General features: G+C 38.4%; 2 protein-coding genes across 2 annotated transcripts in view; one reads left to right on the top strand and one right to left on the bottom strand.

The window, feature by feature from the left end:
• LOC111506367 (adult-specific cuticular protein ACP-22-like) overlaps positions 1-16409 on the bottom strand; it is a 300869-nt gene extending 284460 nt beyond the window's left edge. Inside the window, exons 1-2 of the mRNA XM_074182239.1 lie at positions 16278-16409; positions 2247-2315 (exon numbers count right to left, since the gene is read on the bottom strand). Coding sequence (XP_074038340.1) covers positions 2247-2261 — 15 coding nt within the window. The 5' untranslated portion in view covers positions 2262-2315; positions 16278-16409. The remainder of the gene's footprint in view (positions 1-2246; positions 2316-16277) is intronic.
• The window catches only part of LOC111506365 (uncharacterized), a 440916-nt gene that overhangs the window by 363401 nt on the left and 54522 nt on the right, over positions 1-22993 (top strand). Inside the window, 9 exon segments of the mRNA XM_074182237.1 lie at positions 2396-10534; positions 10930-12233; positions 16313-16422; positions 17018-17247; positions 17441-17515; positions 19684-19788; positions 19958-21078; positions 22545-22605; positions 22777-22827. Of these exon segments, the coding sequence (XP_074038338.1) occupies positions 2396-10534; positions 10930-12233; positions 16313-16422; positions 17018-17247; positions 17441-17515; positions 19684-19788; positions 19958-21078; positions 22545-22605; positions 22777-22827 (11196 nt within the window).

Here is a 22993-nt window from a genome sequence, read left to right as displayed (position 1 = left end):
CATTTTATTACACATACCACATATCAGATCAAAGACATAAATCACATTTGTTTTGAGTATCGTGCCAAATCGATGCAGTAAGGTCGAACGAAATCAAAATACAAGTCTGTCGGACGTCTTTCATCGACCTGCACAACTATTTATTTTTCTGCGAATATCGACGAGGTGACTCACATTCAAACGAGAGTGACTCACTGGAAGGTTGCCAAAAATTCACACCTGAGCGGTGACTAAGTACGGCGAGTCTGACCCAAAAATGAAGACACAATTCGTGGGCATGACATATATTCTAAGACAAACAACAAAGTTTCAACAACACGCACCCGTCTACGAAAAAATTAAACTCAAATATCACAACTTGGAATTTGAACAAATTATTTTATTCAGCACAAGCTCTAATCTGTCCAATTAAAGCCACGTAACATTGTAGAGATATTCTCGCAAGTCTTGTTGAGAATTTTCGAAACACCACCGCCTTTATAAATGCAATAAACCGATCAAGAGCATGCTGTTTCTCTACAATATTACATGGCTTTGCACAGTGAAATCATAACCCTTTATAGTTTCTGAAATCCACCACACCACGAAACACAAGACTCAACCACAAAGCACAAAATCTAACCACAAAACACGATCTTTCAGGACAAAACACTACGCACCACCTCACGCACAGGTATGCTAAACTCAACTGTTCGAACTTTTCACGTAAACGTCCAAACTCGTTCACATCGTAGTGGGGTGGTGCGTATGAACACATAAAAATGGCGGCGATCCGTGTGTTCCCGGTTTCATTGTCATGACTCATTTGTATATTTTCCAAAAATAGTAGTAAACACATCACCAACGCTGTTTCGCTAGATTGTTCTAAATAAGCGATACATTGTTACTATGTCATCCATAACACAGCTATTTTCGTTCCTCTGTCGAGTGTCTACTTTTAGTTTTGTATTCGAAAGAAATGAATTTTCTATTAATAAGTTTTGCCACACCTATTGCTAAGCGTTTTGAGCTGAGGTTATTCGTATTGAAAAAGCTGCGAAGATCTAATATTCTTGATCTATTTTTAAGAATGCGTTGACTTCAAAGCGAGGTGATTAATCTCTGTCGCAGTGTGAGAGATTTTTGATAGTTGAATTCAGTACATGCATTCAAATAGCGGAATCTGATTCGAGATGGATGAGAACTTGGAATAATTTATAATAGTGTGCCATGGAAGAGAAATGCATTTCATTGAAACCATTTGTCACAATTTCTAAAATACTAATTTACTTTTTCAAATTGATGCTTGCTAATGGACGTTTTGATTATTTCTCAAACTGAACACATATTCGATTGTCAGATCGAATTTTCGATAAAAAGTGATCGACATTTTTAATCGTAAAGTTGTTCAAGAATATTTTTTGGCCACGAATTTATTATGATCGTTTCAAAATGTTATTCAGGTTTCATTTCCTATTGAAAACTTTCAGATTCAAATTACTTATCATCTTCAGGGAAAAGTGTTAGTGAGGTTGGCCGTGTCGAAAAGAATGTTACTTTTAAACAATTGAAACATGTCAATACAATAAACAAGTCATTAAATTAAAAGAGGTAGACACCTCACTGGATACAAAGAAGAATATTGAATTAAAATTTACTAAAATTTGTTTTAAAATTATGGAATACCGGTAAAAGCCATGTGGTTTAAGAACAAAGAGAGAGACACAAAACAAGATGACAGCTGACATTGTCAATTGTTTTGTGTCTCTCTCTTTGTTCTTAATCCACAATGAACGCTAGGCAAATCTTACAAACTTTTCCAGCGATCGAATGCACTAGACTTGTTCATCCAATTGAATCGTTGCTAATGATAAGCACTGTCAACATTAGTTGATAGAAAACCATTAATTTTGGGAAATTCAACTTCAATCCTGAAATTGAAATCAAAGTTACCTTTTCTTGAAATGTTCTGAAAAAATATTTCTTGTATACCAAGGTGCGTTTGCATAATTTTATAAATTTCGCTTTTGGGCAAACACTTTTGTGTATAATAATTTGAAATAAATCCCTCAATCTACTGTTTCTGGATTTTATTGAATTGATATACTCTCAAATTGCATATTAGCAACATTTCGAAATTTGTAGATTTACTTACACTTCCCCGATTAATTCTGGTACAAACTTTTTTAATTGTCATTCACCGATTCAAGTAATATTTTTTCATATTACACCATAATCATAATAAGAGAACAAAAAACATTACTTACTTTGCGAAACTCCATCCACTAAAATATTTTCCTTCGGGCTAGGTAACACCCAGGATCATTCCAGTCAACCTAAAAATTAATCTCATCAGCATTTTCTGTGCACAATTAGATATTGGTCCAGAAAAGACCCATTACTGTTTAATTTACAGGACGTCCAGGAACATACCGCAAAACCGCAACAACTGATATTTCTGATAGGGACGATCAGCTTATATACCCGAAACAACAGTACGGTCCCTCTTCGGGGGGACCAGGAAAGACCTCTCTCAAATCTACACCAGGCTCAAGAGGTGATGGACAATTAACTGATGAAAACGAACTACCTGTAGGTGACGAAACGTTACCTTGGAGACAACAACGTACACCGCAAAAACCGATATTCCGAAAAGACTTGTTGGGTCAGGCGAAACCGACAGAGGAATCTCGAGGACCAAAACCACAACAGGCTCAGCCGTGGACTGAAGAACAAGTGGTTCTGCGAAAAACAAAACAAGAAAAGAAAGAAATCATCAAAGAAAAACTAGAAGACGTGACTCTCAAAGCAACCAAAAAAACAGATACGAGTACTGAAACCTCTGAGCTCAAGCATCAACAGAAATTATCTCATACTGAGGATGTTACTAAAGTGACTCTAAGTGAAAAGGAATATATTGACGAAAAGGAAAAACTATCAACTAAAGACTGGAGGAGACCAAAAACGGACCAGCACACGAAAACGATATCTACAGTAGAAGATAGCACGATTCTTTCTTTGGAAGAAAGAGAAAAAGAAATTTCGAAACGAACGAAGGATGACAAGCCGACTCCTAAAGATTGGCGAAAACCGAAGGAAACTACTATCACCGCAAAAGAATATCTTGAGGACAGCACTATACTTCATCTCAAAGAGACAGAACAAATAAAGGAAGCCAAGATTGAAACCAAAGACTGGCGCAAACCCAGGAAGGAAAGCCTGGAAAGGTTAGAAAAGAAAATGCATACAGACGACGAGAGTTCTTTGGTTTTGTTAGAAAAAGAACAACCAAGTTCAAAACTATGGAGAAAGCCCAGAGATGAAGTTGCAGTTACAAGCGAGGCCCAGAAAACAGAACCCATACCTTGGAACAAAAAAGAAATCATTCTGAGAAAGACTCCACGAGAAACTAAGGAAGTACCAAAAGAGAAGTTGGAAGAAGTTGCCTTGAAACCCACAAGACGTGGAAGTGAAACGATCACATCTGCTGTTCAAGAAGACCGACCCTGCGACACAACCAGAGCTCCAGAAATGACAATTCCGGATTCAGAAAAAATTTCTGTAAAAGATACTAGTTTCTTGAAATTTGATGAGAAAGAGACATCTCAGGAAGTGAAAACAATTGATACCAAATCATGGAGAAAACCTAGAGAAAGGCAGCAAGAACAAATACCTCTAGAACAAAAACCAGAACATGAAATAGAAAAATCTCCTGCCGATACAAAAACTTTATATGGACAAAAAATAATTAAGCAAACCAGACGTGGTAGCAAAACTACTGAAATTTCTGATTCTCGAATTCAAACGGTATCAACAGAAGACCAAACCATCTTGAAGCTCAGTGAGACAGAACAAGTGACTGAAACTAGTCAACTAGATGAAAAACCATGGCGAAAACCCAAAATACCCCTGGAAGAAAAAGCTGAACCAGTTCCTTGGAATAAACAGGAAATAATCCTTAAAAAAACGCCTCGAGAAACTAAAGATATTCCAAAAGAGTCTTTAGGAGAAGCGAGTTTGAAACCCACGAGGCGTGGAAGTAAGGTAACTGAATCAGTCTCTCTTGAAGACACCTCACTTCTCAGATTAGAAGAGAAAGAAAAAACGGAAATTAGTCAAAAAACACATGAATCATGGCATAAACCAGGGGAAGACCAAATGAAACCTGAACAAATAGCAAGCCTCGAAGAAGGTAAGACTGAACCAGAAGACGTTATTTCTAAACCAAAGAAAGTTCAAGTCGAAAAAGAAAAAGGTGAAACAATACCTTGGACTAAAGAAAAAGTTGTCTTGAAGAAAACTGAAAAAGGAACAAAAGAAGTCAAAAAAGACTCTCTAGAAGAAGTAACTTTGAAACCGATCAGACGTGAAAGTGAAATAGTAGCTACCGAAGTTCCTGAGAAGCTAAAACCAAGTTCAAAAGATGAAACAAGCACACAACCTTTCGAGAAAAAACCTATGGATATAATTTCTAAACCCATTCTGGAGGATACAACAATATTGAAATCAACTGAAACGGAAAAGACAGAACCGATACCTTGGAATAAACAAGAAATCTCTCTGAAAACGACTAAGCGTGAATATAAAGAGGTTACAAAAGAAACACTTGAAGATGTATTTCTCAAACCTTTGAGGCGCGTAAGTGAAACGGAAGTTATTGATATTCGGAAGGACACTTCGAAAATTTTTACCGTAGAAGACAAAACAGACAAGAAATTAGAGAAGAAGGCCAAGGATGAACTTGAAAATGTGAGTGAAATAACAGAAAAGGAGTCCACACAACCCGAATTGACTGAAAAAGATAGACCCTCAATCGAGCAACCTGTCACTCAATCGTGGCGTAAACCTAGAGAGGAACTAAAGTCAATGCAACCAACTACGGAAAGTACCAAGAAAACTCCACTTGAAGATTCCACACAACTGATCATGAAGGAGAAAAATAAACCTTCAGAAGTGATACAACCTGAAGTTGAATCATGGCATAAACCTAGAGAAAAACCAAAGACAGTAGACGAAACAACAGCGGTTGAAGATACTTCGGAGGTAAAACCTAAAGAGGAGATAAAGCTATCAGAAGAAGTGCCAAAGATGAAAGATGCATCACCGATTATGAAACCAAAATTGGAGAAATCTGATAAAGCTGAGCAGATTCCTTGGAATGAACAGAAAATATCTCTGAAAAAAACGAGACGAGAAAATAAAGAGTTGGCTAAAGAAACACTAGAAGAAGTTACACTTAAACCTCTAAGGCGTAGTAGCGAAACCATACTCACAGAAACTGAGGAGGACATATCAAAACTCGTAACAGTAGAAGACAAAAAACTCAAGGAAAAGAAGGAAGTTTCGAAATATGCCATGGATCAGAAAGAAAACCTCAATCAAATTGAAACTAGGCCTTGGCGAACCCCTCGCGATGAAATGAAGCCTCAAGGAAAAATATCTACTACTGAAAAAACTGAACCAACACCCTGGAACAAACAAGAAATCACTCTAAAGAAAACACGAAGGATGAGTAAAGAAACAATCAAGGAAACACCTATTGAAGATACTGTACCAACAGAAGTAGATGAAAACGATAATGTAACCCTGCCCGTTAAACCATCACAATCAGAAGAAGTAACATCACCAATTTCTTTGGAACAAAAAGATCAGGTTAACGAAGTGAAAACATGGCGTAAGCTTCCAGTGAAGGAATCCGAAAAACTCACCGAACAGTCTCAGAGTTCAATTGAAGAAGAAACCAAGCCAGATGAAAAAACAAAACTACCTGACATGGAAGAAGTAGTTCCTTGGAATAAACAGAAAATAATACTGAAGAAAGCAATTAAAGACAAGAAGGAGATTGTTAAGGAAACTATGGAAAGTGTTGAACTGAAACCTTGCAGAAAAGACTCTCTTGTCGAAACTGTGACTAAACCCGACGAGGAAGAGAAACAAACTATTACCGTAGCAGATGATTCAGCTGAAATCAAGTTGAAAAAGAAACCAATTCGAAAAGAAAAAACTGAAGATAAAGTTCCGTGCGATGTAGGCAATGTCTTGGAACCAGAAGAAGCGTCTGAGAAACCCGAAGAATCTCAAATCAAGGCATGGAGAAGACCAAAGAGACCTGTTGGACCAGAAGATAAAGAAGAAATTATTCAAACTCCGATTCCAACTGAAGAAGGTATCAAGCCAACTGAAGAAGAAACCAAACCTGTCGATGGAACAAAACCATTGGACAAGGGAGAAATAGTTCCTTGGAACAAACAAAAAATAGTTTTGAAGAAAGTCATTAAAGACAAAAAAGAGGTTGTTCAGGAAACTAAGGAAAGTGTTGAACTGAAACCGGTAAGGAAAGAATCTCTTGTTGAAACCGATGTTGAATCGCAAGTGGAACAAAATATTACCGTAACGGAGGAATCGACTGAAATGAAACTGAAAAAGAAATCAAAACGAAAAGATCAAACTAAAGATGAAGTTCCATCGGATGTGAGTGAAGTCTTGATACCAGAAGAAGTACCTGAGAAATTCGAAGAACCCCAATTCAAAGTATGGAGACGATCGAAGAAACCTGTTGAAAAAGAGGATGAAGAAGAAAGTATGCAAACTCAGATTCCAACTAAAGGAGAAACAACATCATCTGAAGAAACTAAACTAATTCTAGATGAAGTTCCATTAGATGTGGCCAAAGTACTGGCACCAAAAGAAGTGCCCGAGAAACTTGAAGAACCCCAAGTCAAAGGTTGGAGACGACCAAAGAAACCTGTCGAGTCAAAGGCTGGAGAAAAAATTGTACAACCTCAGATTCCAACTGGAGAAGAAATCAAACCTGCTAAAGAAACACAACCACTGGACGAAGAAGATGTAGTTCCTTGGAATAAACAGAAAATAGTGCTGAAAAAAGTCATTAATGACAAAAAGGAGATTGTCAAGGAAACAATGGAAACTGTTGAACTGAAGCCTTCCAGGAAAGAATCTCTTGTCGAAGCTGATGTTGAATCGGTAGAAGAGAAAAAAATTATAACCATTACGAAGGAGTCAACTGGAATTGAACTGAAAAAGGAACCAAAACAGAAAGACATAATTGATGATGAAGTTCCAACTGATGTGAGTGGAATCGTGGTACAAAAAGAAGTTTTTGAAAAACCCGAAGAACCTCAATTGAAAGAATGGAGACGACTGAAGAAACCTGTTGAATCAGAGAATGAAAAAATTTCGGAAACTGTGATTTCAACAAAAGAAGAAACCAAATCGTCTGAAAAAACTAAACCATCGGATGTGGCTAAGAAACCAAAAGAAGCGCCAGGGGAATCTAAAGAACCTCAAGTTAAAGGGTGGAGAAGACCAAAGATACCTACTGAACTAGAAGGTGAGGAAAACATTGCTCAAACTCAGATTCCATCTGGAGAGGAAATCAAACCGTCTGAAGAACCAAGATCACTTGACTCCGAAAAAGCTGTTCCTTGGAACAAACAGAAAATTGTTCTGAAAAAGACGCAGAGAGACAAAAAGAAAATTGTTAAGGATACTATAGAAGCAGTGGAACTAAAACCTATAAGAAAAGAATCTCTTGTAGAAACTCATCTTCAAATTGAGCCAGAAGAACAAGAAGAACTTCCCGTGACTACAACGGAGGAAACAACTGAAATGAAACTGAAAAAGAAACCAATTGAACTAGGCAAAATTAGGGATGAAATTTCATCTGATATGCCCAAGGTAATGATGCAAAAAGAAATGTCAGATGAACTGCCCGTTGAAGGATGGAGACGTCCAAAGAAACCTGTTAAACCTGAAGTGAAAGATGAAGATATTGTAGATGAGATGATCGAAGACTCAATTTCTCCCCTAAAAGAGAAAAAAACCGCAGAAGAAAGAATTTCACTGGATGAAGAGAAAATTAAATCAGACGGGAAACCAGAAGAAAAAATCATGCCTTGGACAGAAGAAGCTAGGAAGTTGAAAGCTCCAAAGGTCATACAGCCAATGAAAAAAGAAGAAGTAGAGACAGTGTCTTTGAAACCCGTCAAGCGTGCAGAACCACGAAGAGAATTGAAATCTGAGGCTATTGAACTATCTTCAGAAGAAGAACAGACGCCTGGAACTGATAAACAAAGGCGTAAAATCGTTAGAAAGAAAAAAGTACCGAAAGTACCAAAACATAATAAAACGACTGAGGACGATACTCCTGAGATTCAAAAAGAGTTATCTGAAGAATCAGAAACTATTCCAGAATCTGTAATCGTGGAAAAAATAACGGAAGTAGAAGATACGGTCGTACTCAAAGTTGATGAAGAAGATAAATCTGAACCTAAAAAGGCAAAAGTAATAATTATTCCAGAAGAACAAAAACCTGAAGATATTACACTCAAACCTGTATCTCGAGTTGAGAAACCAAAACAAGAGAAGGAAATTGAGAAGGTTACTTTGAAACATATTGTCAAAGATGAGATACCTGACACTGAAAAACCCACAAAAGATAAACCAAAAACTAAGAAGACAAGGAAGTTGAAAGAGCTACCAGAGATCGAAGATGGTGAGAAATATACCCCTGAATTGATAGAAAAAGTAGATATTGACAAACCTGACAAAGAACAAAAGGAAACACCGACAACTACTTGGAGAAAGGAGAAAAAACTTAAAGATATATCACCAGAAGAAGAAAAAGTGACTATTCAAATTGGAAAAGGAAAATTGCCAGATGAAAAAATAACTGAAGAAGATATCAAACTCAAACCTATTAAAAAAGATGGAAAGCCAACCGTAGAAATGCCAGAAAAGTCCAAACCTTTAGAAATACCAAAATCTGATGCTTCACTGGAAGATTTCGATAAACGAAAGTTTGAGTTGACTCCTTTAGATGAAGTTGAAACACCTGTAACTGTTGAAAGTGAACAATTAGTCGTACCGGAAGATATCCGGAAAGCGGAAGAAATTTTGCTAGAGCCTACTACGCCTTGGCGACGAACACCGAAACAAGAGAAACAAGACACCCCTGAGGAGAAAGAGTGGCCTCGTGGTAAGAGGAAACCTCTTCCGGAAGAAGAAAAAGAGGGCATCAAACTCAAGCCAATTCCAAAAGAAAAGCCAACCGCCGAAGAATATAAAATCGATACTGAAATTATCAAACCTGAAACAGCAATTGAAGTACCACTCATAGAACATGATGATAAACTTGAACTGGTACCCACTGAAAGGGATCAAAAAGACAAAGATGTGAGAAAACGAAAGAAAAAGAAGGAAAAAGATCAATCAGAGGTACCTGAAGACGTTACATTGAAACCAGTACATACACAAAAAGAATTGGAAGAGAAGAAACCTGACGAAATTATTCTTCAACCAGTCGATATAACTCACACTCTAGAACACATTGAAACTAAAGAGGATAAACCAGAAGAGAAAACTCCTGAAGTGCTAGAGGTCAAAGAATGGAGGAGAGGCACGAAAATAAAAGAAACCACTGAACTTGAAAAAATCGGTAAACCCGAAAAACAGATTTCTGAAATTGAAAAAGTCGCACCTGATGATACCCTTGTAGAGAAAGATGAAGATAAAACAGAAGTGAGGCAATGGAGAAGAGGTAAGAAAATGAAAAAGGAAAAAATTGCTATAGACGATATCAGCTCCCAAAAACTGGAACATCCGGAAGAACTTGTCGGTGAATTGGCTCCAAGGGAAATTGTGGAGGAGGTTCCTGAAGAAGTTAAACCAGAAGAAAAAGTCCACCAAGCAAAAGAGGAGATATATGAAGTGAGGAAATGGAGGAGAGGTAAGAAAACTGTTAAAGAAAGGAGTGAAAAAGAAGAAACATACGAAGCAGTCGAAGAATTGAAACCAGAGGAAACTGCAACTGAAAAAAAAATAGAAGAGCCGCTAGTCATTGAATTACTGCCGACTCAACTCCAGGATGAAATCTTCGAGACGCCGCAAGAATCAAAGTTAGAGAAATCCGAAACAGAAATAACTCTAATCGAGAAGAAAAAGATAGATAGTAAGAAACCAGCGGAAAAAGAGGAGAAGCCACTTGAAGAAGCGCCAGAAGATATTCCTTTCCAAAAAGATATGAAGGTCCAAATTTCTTCCAAGAAAGTGACGATGGAAAGAAGAAAAGTCGTGTCCTTTGATGAGAGTCAGCCAATCCCGGAATTAGAGATAATTTCACAAAAACGAACTACAGAGGTGATAGATAGGGTCCCCAGTGAAGAAATTACAGAGGACATAGAAATGCGCGAAGAACAAATAGTGCACAAATCGGAAGTTCACAAAACCGTAGGAGAAAGACTGAAAATAAAAACAATAGCACCTAGATTCACCAAAAGGGTTGAGCCTGTAGTTGTGGAAGAAGGAAAGCCGACGAGCCTGGTGTGCAAGGTAGAGGGTAGTCCATTTCCGGATATCACGTGGTATAAGAACGAAAAAGTATTCCAAGCGACAGAACGTGTTTTCGTTAATATCGTTGAAGATACTGTTAGTCTGGAGTTTTCGAAAGTGGAGCCGCAGGATGTTGCGATTTATTCCTGCAAAGCCTCAAACCCAGCAGGTGTAGCCACTTCTACAGCTAATATTGTCATTTTAGGTATATGATATATTTGATGTTACTTCAGAGTTTGGCAGCTTTGCTTTGAGAAATTCATCAGAAAATGGATGGCTGAAAGGCGTTCTTTGTTGTGCTGGAATTTTGACGCCTAATAAGTGCTTAAATGTTTCATTAAATCTCATAAATGACTTTTCAAATCAGAATGTATCTGTGGAGATCCATTGAAAAACTCTCATTTAAATTTTGACCCAAATGGATTCGATATCTCCACATCAGGCACAGATAAAAATTTGGGAAGTCTCATGTTTCATTTTTTCATCAATTCATGAATTCGCTTTTTGCAAAGCTAAGTTTTTCGAAACTACTTCACGAATGAAAAACAAAAGCAGTCACCTATTGATTCCAGTAACTAACCGTTAACAATCATTCCACAGAGAAAGAAGAAACAGGAGTGGCACCTCACTTTATACAGCCTCTAAAGCCACAAATCGTCGAGGAGAAAAGCGTGGCTACTTTAACGTGCACTATCACCGGTCAACCAACTCCAAAAGTGAGATGGCTGAAAGAAGGAAAAGAAATCGTTTCAAGTCCAACGAGAAAACTCAGTTACAATCCAGAAACCGGAGTTGCCATTTTGGAAATTCTGGAACCAACCCCCGAAGATGAAAAGATCTACAGCGTGAAAGCGGAGAATAAGTTTGGCCAAGCAGAATGTAGGGCTAATCTGATAATATCCAAATCAGTAACTGTATCTCAACCCGTTGTAATGCACGCTCCTAAGATTACGAAACCTGTTCAAGCGATAGTGGTAAGTCCAAATGAGGAAATCGTCTTGGAGGCAGACTTCGAGGGCACTCCCAAACCTGAAATAACTTGGCTCAGAAACGGCACTGAGATCAAGCCCAACAAAGACTACGAAATAGAAACTGGAGAGAAGAAGACAGTTCTGCGAGTGAAGAAACAGCTCACCAAGAAACAAAAAGGCGGCAAATACGAAGTCCGCGCAGTGAATCCGAGAGGCGAAGCAAGATCTTCGGGTTCCGTGATGGTTATCGAGGAAGTCAGCGATGCACAGCCTCCTCGTTTTACGGAACCAATAAAACCACAACAAGCAACCGTTGGCGAAGTGGTTATTCTTGAAGCAGTAGTAGAATCAATACCAAATGCGACATTCCAGTGGTTCCACGAGTCGAACCCTATAGTTTCTACGCCAGAAACAAGAATAGTTTCAGAAGATAATAAATCGGTGTTACTTATAAGTGAAGTGACACCTGAATATGCAGGTTCGATCACCTGCAGGGCTGAAAATGCTGTAGGATCTGTCACTTGTACGGCCAGCTTGAGCGTGGTAGAGGAAACAGAGTGGGAGGAAACCGAAGAGGTTATCTATCCCAGGTTCGTCAAGCGCCTATCGCCTATTCGAGTAATGGACGGAGAAAAAGTACAATTCAGTTGCGTAGTGGCCGGAAAACCAATACCCAAAGTTCAGTGGTACCACAACGATGTGCCCGTCGTTGAAGCTAAAGATGTCGTCATCTCACAAGACACCGAAGGGGTGTGCACTCTGGCTATTTCGGAAGTATTTCCAGAAAATGCTGGAGTGTATACTTGTACAGCTGTGAACCGTGTCGGCGAGGCTATATGTAAATCATCCCTTATTGTGGAAGCATACGAGTATGTTCCCGATTCGGAACTTGGTCATCTGACAGGATCAGAAGAGGATCTACTGGCTGATAAGGTAAGAAAATAATTATTTGTATTCCAAAAACACTTATGGAGCAGTGTTTGGCTCGGAGTGGCATTCCATCCCGTACTTAGGCTAATACTATTTCCTCAATGAGTAGTTGGCAAGTTATGATCTAGAAAATTGTATTTATATCTGACTTGCAATCGGCATCAGTTTAACCTTCGGCTTTCTCTTCATTCTGTCTTAATGTGTGTTCCAAAGTAGTTTGAAATTTTGGATGTAGTGTTCCTTCGGCCTTTTTCCCTTGATGAATGCTAATATGGTCGATTTGGATGGGCTTGATACCCTTCTTCTTCAGTCCATTTTGTTATGGTAGTTAGAGCCCCTGCTGCGTATGCCCCCCACTATATTATTACATTTACCCTGAGCTGCATAGACCACTACTTCATATCTATCATGGCCCCTAAGAAGAAGAAGCTATTTCACTACAAAGTTCCATAACAGTGGGGACTATACAATGCGCATGGGGTGGTGAGTGACATCAACCGTGCAAAGGAATTGGATTTGCTACATTAATTCAAGAGTTATAATTGTTTGAGAATAACGACAATTAACATAGCGCAATCACCCTCAGTATGATATCGGTTTTGATTCCGACGTAAAGTGAGACGTGATCGTGATTTACGTAGATATTGCATGTATTTTTGGATGTTTGAGGATAAATGGTCAATAAAAAATATCACGGAGAGTGCAAGTCAGTGTATTCCAGCTGTTAGTTGTGCTTGCTACTCATCTTCAAACAATGGTTGCACCACGTGCGTCAAATAAGAAATGCCAAGCGATTGTTATTTTCGGTGAAACTCATCTCAATTATCATGAGGCCGTACGAATGTTCAATGAACGTTTTCCAGATCGCCCTATGTATATACATTATTTCAATGTGAACGATCATATGCAAAATAAAACTCTTTTTGGGCGACCAGCTACAGGAAAAGGTAAACAAGTGGACATTATGAGCAAGTTTGTGAATGATCCGTCCTCATCGAGTAGAACTGTTGCCTTGAATTGTGAGGTTTCGCAGATGACGATATTGAAAGTGCTAAAAAAATTAATTTCATCCCAACAAAATAAAAATGGTGCAAATACTGACGGAAGATGATCCAAACCGCCGTCTAGAATATTGTCAAATTGTCTCTATCAATATTTTGCAAAATCCCAGCTACTTCAAACACATTCGTTGTTGAGGCTACTTTTTTCAAACAGTTACGTGCGTAGACAAAATGTGAGGTACTGGTCCGATGAAACTCCTCTATTTATTCGCGAAACTCATGCTCAGTTTCCCCAAAAAGTGGAGATAAGAATACTGAGTGACCACATTATAGGTCCGTTATTCATTAGGGAAAATCTGACTGGTGCCTTCTATTTGGAAATGCTGGAAAATAGTGATAGATCCACTGATAGTGGCCACTGTCGAAAATAATTTAGACGAAGTCGACATGGACATTATTCTGCAACAAGATGGAGCTCCTTCTCATGTTGCAGTTGCTGTGAGGACTCCTTTGAATACTGTTTATGAAGGACGATGGATGGGGTGCCGAGGATCTGCAGATCTAACTGTCTGTTTAAAATATGTCAGGACTGAAACTAAAAATAGACTCTATCTTCACCAAAAGGTCAACAGGAAACATTCCCAACATTTACCGCAATAACAGAAAAAGTTAGTGTTAGTTTAGTTGCCTTCCTGTTTGTGATGTAATTCTTTACACGGTAGAATAGAGAATACATCCACTTTCATATGAGCTATCACTCACCTCCCCATGCTATTCCAATTTTTCGACAGGGTTGCTCCCCTTCAGTAAGGGATGAAATTAGGGGTGAACTATTCATACAAAAATGTGCACTTTAGAAATCAAGAGTCCGGTAACGAGTTAGATAGGGGGGTAACACTTATGATGTGCACTGTACAGTATTTTGTATCTTTATGTCATGTTAAGTCTTCAATAATGATTTTTTATACTAATCTTCCTCTAAGCACATAATCTATCTCACTTCAACTTGGATACTGATTCTGGGGAAACATTATTGAATGAGTCCTCAATATATAAGAGAGAAGCTAACAGTACTTGTTGACATATCCGCACTGTACGCATATTAATCTCAATGCAGTGATATGTTAGCCAGTGATATGTCTTTACTAAGCCTATTTTATGTTATGTGAAGAAATTGGCCAATACTTAATGGCAATCCATAACATTTAAGAAACATGACAGGCGTGTCTATACTAGGGTTAGTATGAACATTATACAAGAATTAGTACAGACACGCTTGAAGAAGCTATTGTATAGCGAAACACGTGTTGCGGTTTTGTAAACTGTGAGAAGGTTTGTATCTGATTTCAGATACAGAGACCTTCATTCAGAATCAGGTAGGAATCGGAGACAGCTTTGAGAAAGGTCAGTCTTATTGGCATTGAAAACATAAAATAGGTATTCAAAAAACACTTCATTGTGAGATTTTCACTACACAGTTTACGGAACTGGTTAACGTATGGAGCCATTGCATGGGGACCGAAAGTTCTACAAGCAACGGCCATCCAAAAATTATATCAAATACAGCGACTGGCTTGTTTAAACATCTCAGGAGCCATGAGAACAACACCAACCGCGGCAATGGAATTAATCACGGGTCTGACCCCTCTGGATCTGTACGTTAAGGAGGTTGCGTTAATGGCCATGGTACGATTGCACACGGCTGGTGTGAACCTAGAAGTAGGAATGGGTCGATTGAGGCTAGGCCTATGGTGGGAAGCGCTTACTGCGCAACCTCTGCTGCAGGCAACAAGTGATACAATTGAACCCAGGTTTGTGTTTAATAAACCCTACAAAATACAAATCAAGCAGAACACAGAGTCAGATGCTACAAATGCAATACGGATTTATACAGATGGCTCAAAAACCAAAGAAGGCTCAGGATGTGGAGTGTACTCCAGATCACTAAGCCTAAGGATTAAGTGGGGAATGGGGAGAAATACCAGCGTGGTCCAAACAGAACTGGCTGGTATCTCAATCGCCACAAAAGAAATAACCAAGAAAAGAATTTCTGGCAAAAACATAACAATCTGCACTGATAGCAGACAAGCACTATTAGCCTTGAACAGACACCGTATTACTTCAGGGCTAGCACTAGAGTGCCACCAAGATTTAGCCAAAGCCTCGGTAGATAATAACATTATCCTGAGGTGGGTTGAAGGGCACGACAGGGGTAAAGGTAATCGCATTGCCGACTCTTTAGCCAAGGAAGCGGCTGGACTAAGAATTTTAGGACCAAGTGGCACCGCGGGCTGATGACTTCGACAATTGCGGAACTAGTCAAATGTTACACCCATGCTCAATCTTTAATGAGATGGGATGAAATCAAAGGATGTAATCTTGCCAGGATCACCTTGGGCGACCCTGGGAAGCTGGCGCCGAAGAAATATCTGGCGATGACCAGGAAAAATCTTCGCCTCACAGTAGGATTTCTGACTGGCCACTGTCAGCTAAGGAAACACCTACATAATATGGGGCTAGTGGACACACGTCTATGCAGGATGTGTGAACAGGAAGATGAGACTGTCAGGCATGTCCTGTGCGAGTGCCCGGAGTTATCGTCAATAAGAGAGTGTGTGTTCGGCGAGTCTTGGCCTACACCTGCCGATATAAAGGAGATGTCTCCCAGCGACCTGTCCACCTTCCTGGAAAGGACAGGATGGACGACGACCTAGGAGGACAACTCCTCGGGAGGATGTACAATGGGTCACATGTGGCCTGAGTGCGTGGGCTTACACTCACCCTCCCTACTCTACAGATACGGAACCGGTTTTGTGAACTGTGGTGAAAATTCAACAATGTTGTGTTTCTTGAATACGTTATGGGTTTTCATCAAGTATCCGCCGATTCCATCACACAAAACGCGTCTAGAATAAAAAAAGTGATTATTATCATAGCAAGTTTTATTAATTTCCATCAAGTAACAGATCAGTTCATTCATGAATATTTTCAAGTAACTCTACAACGAAAAATGTTGAAATTATCAGAATATAAGAAAAATATTAACCAGATAAACTGCAATGTATTTTTCTCATCTTCCAGACCATCAGCAGCGAAATCGATTTTCAGTCTGACAGTGATGTGGAATTCGCTCCCAAAATCACTAAGAAGTTGCCACAAGTAGTATCTACCAAAGATGGCGACGTTACCAGGTAAAGATTCTGAAACAAAACTTTGAACTTCATCCCTCACTTCCCAATATAATAAATAACTGAAGGATGAATCACACACAAAATAAATTTTGCCTTTCATGTAACTCATGACTTATTTCAAATGACTGTCATCAATAAGGGTAGTTCCTCTTAGTTCCTAAGAGTTACATATTTGTAATATATCGTAAATTGTGTCAACAATATTCATTCTGAATATTTGAATATGATTCTTGGAATATAATTTTGACTATAGGGGTTATCAGATAGTCCCGTAACATGCAGTTCATTTCAATATATTTAATTTACGTTGTAAACAGCATTACCGCGAAAGAACTTGTGAAATAATCATTACATTGCTTATGTGACGGTCATTATTCAACTTTTTATAACAACTGAAATGCTATATTGATATTCATAGCAACCTCAACATCATGTCGAGGTAGCATTCAATATAGCATTCATGAGTATGGTAACTGTTGGGGGTCGACAAACATTTTCACAAGTTCCCTCACAGAGGATGTATTCGTGAATAAAATATTTCATAATATTCCCCGCCGCTCACTGTGAAATAATCACCACAAATCCTTATCAACAGGTTGGAAGTCGTAGCCGTCGGAAAACCAAAACCCGAAGGCAGGTGGCTAAAACATGGCGAAGAAATCATCCCATCCAAAGAATTCATCATCGAAAACTTCGAGGATGGTACCTCGGTACTCACAATAACCGAAGTATACCCAGACGATACCGGAGAAATAGTATACGAGGCCGAAAACCCTTTGGGAGTCGCTGTCACGAGTACAGAACTTCTCGTTGAAACAGTTGAAGGTAACGCGACTGTCCCAAAGAGTTCAAATGTAGTACTTGAAATAATAAGATTTTTATTTTCAGCCGGCAGCGTTTTCATCCTGAAGTTCCTATCCTTCATCCACATACAACATTCTCTCGCTTATACACCTATTTTGTTTTTCATATTCTGCGTCTTGTCGAATGAGTCACTAACTTTTTTTCTAATATGTAGGTATCGTTGGAACCAAAGACTACAGGAAACCGGAATGGGTGACGCACATGGAGGAGCTGTCCACAGCACTAAAAGGTAAATCTAAAACTGGATGTGATTTGAAGCATGCTTGTTCGTATGATTTATCAGCTGATAGCTTAGAAACGCTATCTGAAATATCCACCATCCACGGAGGTAAGACAACTGAGGCTGAGTTCAAAGAAGAAGACTCAGCACCATCCTTCTACCTTCATAACCCTGGGTCGGTCACCGAGAGTATATCGCATACCTCCGTACAGAGCGAACCAATATGTCACTCGCCAAAACCCATAATAGACTTCGTGAACGCCACTATGACTGATTACTTGTGTTCTCACAGACACTCCTTCAGCTCGGTGATGGAGCTGTTGGACTCGTCAAAGTTTTCACGTGTGGATGACGATTGTTTCGAAGGGCTAGATGTGACCGAAGATGTGGCCTCAAAAGATCTCGATGTCGCTTGTGAAGCCATCGAGGACGAAGCGTTTGTCACAGAAACTGATCTGTTTTATATTCTATCGCCTATCGAAGAAAAGAGTGAGACCTCCACACGAAGCAGCAGCTTGAAGGGTAGCAACGGATCTGATAAGCGAAAGTATACGCAGGAGGTCTTGAGTAAATACTCCAGTTCCTGCAACGCTCTTCCTTGCGATACTGCTGATACTAAACACCTTCCCGAGAAGTACCAAACGTTTCCCAGAGTTAAAAACGAGAGTGTCTTCGACGACGACGATGTTTACGATAACAGCTTTACGACCAACAACACCCTGTATCCCCTAGAGCCAAGGGAACTTGACCCAAGCGCATTCTTTCAACTGCACACAGCCGACAGCCAAGAAGAACTTCAGGAATTTTTATTACTAGAAAGCGAGTGCATGGCAGATAACAGCAGAGGTCTTGCTTCTGCGTTCGTCACTTCCACCGACGACTCTTCTCACGTTTTTTCAAGCTCTCCCGAAGGTAAAAACTAACGCCTAATGTGTGTGCTGCATACTAATTTTGTGTGATTTTGCATTTTGTTTAGACCAATAGATCCTCCCACCAGCATGGCCAGGCAATACAAAGTTTTCAGACAGGTAATATTTTTAATTTGTGAAAATCTACATTGAAGGCCAATTTTCTCCATTTTCTTCTGATTCTACAATAGTTGAAGGCTGAGCGTTTATTATAGAGCTATCCCGAAAGTATCAAAATTCACTAATTGTGCAAAATGATTTTTCCTCACTTCGTTAATATTGAGGCTAATTTATTTTCTTCTGTTGTTATATTGAGAGCTGACAAATAATTAAAAAGTTTGATTATATTCGACACCTAGGCTGTCAAACTCTCTCTGAACACCAGATAGTCTTCTATTATTGTGATATCCTGGGAAGTTTATCGGAACATTACGGTAGATAAATGTGAGTAGATAACTTGCTCATCTCCCCTCTTACCTATCCCGAAAGCGAATAAAATCAAGAATGGAGGTCGAGTATTTTTCATACTGAGCCCTAGTTTTTCTCTTTCAAAAAATGATACTGTTTAGTTTCCTCGACATGGGTTACTTAAATAGTTTGTATGATTTACTTCCAACGTGTTAACGTGTTAGTAGTAGTTACGTTCTCAACTCTCTAATTTAATCGAAAATATCGAGTATACAATCTTCATTCAACCTTCTGATGATTGTAAATGAATCAATTTGCAAAAATGACCCCAAAGAATCAACTACTAAAATCAAAACTCTTCAAGGCAAGATTTAAATGACTAGGTGATGGAGAAAAATGGTCGAAAAATAATATCCGTAAATGGTTTTTCATCATTCTATCAAAAGAAAAGTTTTTTATCATATTCATCATCATTATCTTTCTTTTATAAAATCAGATTGTCAAAAAACGAGTCTGAAACAAATTTGCTGATTCATCAGATTTGCCGAATGTCAACCTTGAGTGATTTCCATTGTGATGAACTTGAAGTAGTTGTCAATAATGTTCCCAGTTTGGTTTATGTACCCATAGTGTGATGTTCCAACAGATACTGACTTTCGAGAATGTGTATATAATTCAATTGCATATTATTTGGGCATTGTTGAAAAGTTATAGAAAAGTGATTATCGATCATTTACCGGATGTTCCTAAAACTAGAAGATACACTATAACTTGTTTCGAATGAACTGCTTTGTTTTCTCTCAGTTATGAAAACAATTATCAATGTTTGAATTCTTTTTAATTTTATAACTGAATTTTCAGCTGCCGAAAATCCTCCAGTATTTGTTAAAGAAATTACCGATATTCGTACAACCGAAGCTGAAACAATAAAATTCGAATGTCTATTCTCTGGAACCCCCAAACCAGGTAAGAGTTCACTCACTTCTTTCCACAAAAATTTACTCTTCGTATGTATTTGTTAGACAAATAAACACACGTTACTCCCTTTTCTCTATCAAAAAATCAAATATCTAATAAATCACAATGTATCGTATAATATTCCATATTGATTAACATTTCAAACACTTTCTTTTAGATATCATATGGTACCACAACGACAAGATAATTCGCAATACCAAACGCGTCAAAGTCCGCATCGAAGAAAATAAAACCAGTATCACAATCAGTGAAGTTTCAGAGGAAGATATTGGCACGTACGTGTGTAAAGCAGTGAGTAAAATAGGAGAGGCAGTTACCAAAGCCAAGCTATACGTACAAGAAATACCTGAGTACAAGAAACAGGCAATCATCCTTAAAAAGGCGAGAGAGGAGGAAGAGCGCATTAAGAAAGAGCGTGTCAAGATCGAAAAGAAAAGAACAGAGAAGAAGCAACGCCTGTCCATGACGACTGAGGAAGAAATAAAGCCCTTGGACGTCACTGAAATCCACGCCATCGAAACCACAGAGGAGATAACGGAAACTAGAAAAGAAGAGAGGGCCAAACCTACGCTGGATATTCAGGAGCCTCTCAAAACAGAAGCCACTGCAACTGCTAAAAAAATCGACGAATTTCCAGAAGAGAAACCTATAGAAAAAGCAAAGGAACTGTTGTCTCCCGCTGAGGCTACTTATTCCGAGCAAATTCTAACCGAAGAAATAATCAAGGACATCGAGAAAATCCTACCTAGAGGTGACAAAGCTATACCTTCGGTACAAACCGGAGTGTCAGAATTAGTGGATATCACCGAGGTCAATCTGGAACAAATAATCGAACGATGCGAGAAGGTCATCCGGCACAGCGAGCTCAAAATGGCAAAGGAAGTTTCGGAAATGCTGAGGTTCGTTAGAGCCAAAGACTTCGGTCCAGGAGAAAGCCCTCTTAGAGAAATCGCGGAAATCGGGTACCTCATGAACAACGGCATCACCGTGAAAGAGGTCACTGTCCTCTACGACGAAGACAAGTTTCCTTCACTCAAATCTCCGCAGGCGCAGAATGCTCTGGTGAACGTCGTGGAAAGAAAGGGACATGGTGCCCTCATTTCCGAAGTCCTTACAGAAGAGACAACCGTAGACGAGAGCAAACTCGCCGCTACTGTTGGATTCAGAGCGTTCATGAAGATGGTGGAGGTCAACTACGTTACCATCGAGGAAGTCATCACAGAATTCACTCCAGAGGACTTTATTCAGCGAGCATGGGAGTCCTCAGAAGTAACAGAGGTGAGTTTTTCCCCTGAAGGATGGAATAATAAATCATAATTTCATTTTTCAGCTATGTTTGGTGTTTTCTAAGTCTTATGTATCAGATGTACTCATTCTGAAATAAAATAATGAACAAAATTTTGTAAAAGAATTCACTATGAATAATAAGTTGTAACAGTTGTCTCTTCATTCATAGTCCTTATGCCGCATTTTGCTACTTCCAGACTTAGGAAAGTATTCCAGTGTCATAAACCGGTCTTCAAGTCATGTTGAGCGACGCTAAACTTGTATGTTCTACAGAACTGGATAAAAAAATTTTCAAGATTTTCATCGAGTGATCTTTTAGTCTGATCAAGACACTTTTTGTTAGCGTCCTTGCAAACTATTTCATAAGTCTCAGACTGTAATTTTCATCATGTCATCTACACGGTTTCAGATGAAAATACTTCCTTCATAATAGCTTCTACATATACTTCTCAAAAATTAAAAAAAATATATTCACAAAACATAGTTTTTCAATATTTTTAGTATTCTAGTTTAAGTTCACACCATTTTTAACAACATAAAATGGCCAGCCCGCACTGCTTTCTCCTTCCATTAAGCAAATATATTGAGATAATTCATATCAAAGGATATGAATGATACATGGATGAAAGTAATTAAATACTCTCAGTATGGAAAACTTTCTGTTCAATAAGTGTTTGACAACACGAGAGTCGGGAAACTGACAATTCTGGGATTTATGAAACTGTGATGAAAATTGCGTTGGTCAGACTAAGCAAAGATATTAGAACTCTTTTCGAAGAGAACAAAACACATAGACCAGAAAAATTGGGACTGTTGAGACCATTATACGATACTAGATTTCTGAATACTTTCAGAAAAAATTTGCAAAATGTGACAGAACTGTGAAACAGTCCATTATTTACTGTTTTCAAATTGAAAAGTTCCTCATATGTGGACCTAGCAGATTTAGGTAGACCAAGGTTCTGATCACTTTCTTTTGATTCCTAAATAGCTTAGATATATTTTCATTACAATGTCTCACATATGATTGTGTTTCTTCTAGATAACCTCTTGTTCTTGGGCATTTCATTTCACAATTTCAACACAATATGTTCTGCTCTCTGTCCATCACAACTTCCAAGTTATCCAACCAATTCATCCATACAAATGTTCAAGTTATTCTAATCATATCATAACATATGAGTTCATTGAGTACATTGTATAATTATTGAATTTGAACGTAGAAAATTCAAACATATTTTCCTGAGCAGTATTTTCTATGTAACGAAATTTGTGCAATCAAATGGTAGATTATAATTTTTCGATCTCAACTTCAGAATAATGAATAATAAAATTTTGAGTTGTTTTTAAATGTATAATTTAAAATTTTGGTACTCAGATATTTTACAATGGGGTGAATACCGAATTACAAATTCAAATTAGATTTTTTCAATTCATTTTCATTGTCTTGATTTCAGGAAACAATCAAGTCGGTTTCGGAGATGGTAACGATTACCGAAGAAGTTGAAGTTATGGAGGGTGAGTGTTGGAAGGCATGTCGTGTGATGAGTTTTAAATGTTTAATGTATATATTGCTGGTCAATGTTGAGTTTTTCAATTACCAATTTAGTGCAAAAGCGTTATGTGATATTCTAAGTGTAAGAAAATTAAAGTATATTATTGAAATTGTTTGTTTCTTTCATCACACAGATACCAGCAAAGTACTAAAGAAAAGAATCAAAAAGAAGGGCGATCTAGAGGGTAAGCAAAACATTTGTGTTATCATGTATTGTCAAATCTCACGAAGCTTATAGATAAACAAATTTAACGAATCACAGCCGGTACTTGATGGCAGTAAGTCCATCTATTAGTACCAGACATGCGCTCATGAAGAGAAATGCCTGATATGTTCAAAGTGCACCTTATT

The sequence above is a fragment of the Leptinotarsa decemlineata genome, unplaced genomic scaffold (genome assembly GCF_025532065.1).
Source record: "Leptinotarsa decemlineata unplaced genomic scaffold, Ldec_3_MD MMD2_tig00026328_RagTag_RagTag, whole genome shotgun sequence".
NCBI classification, from domain to species: Eukaryota; Metazoa; Arthropoda; class Insecta; order Coleoptera; family Chrysomelidae; genus Leptinotarsa; species Leptinotarsa decemlineata.
Note: the sequence above shows the minus strand (reverse complement) of the source record. Positions and strands in the feature narration are given on the sequence as shown.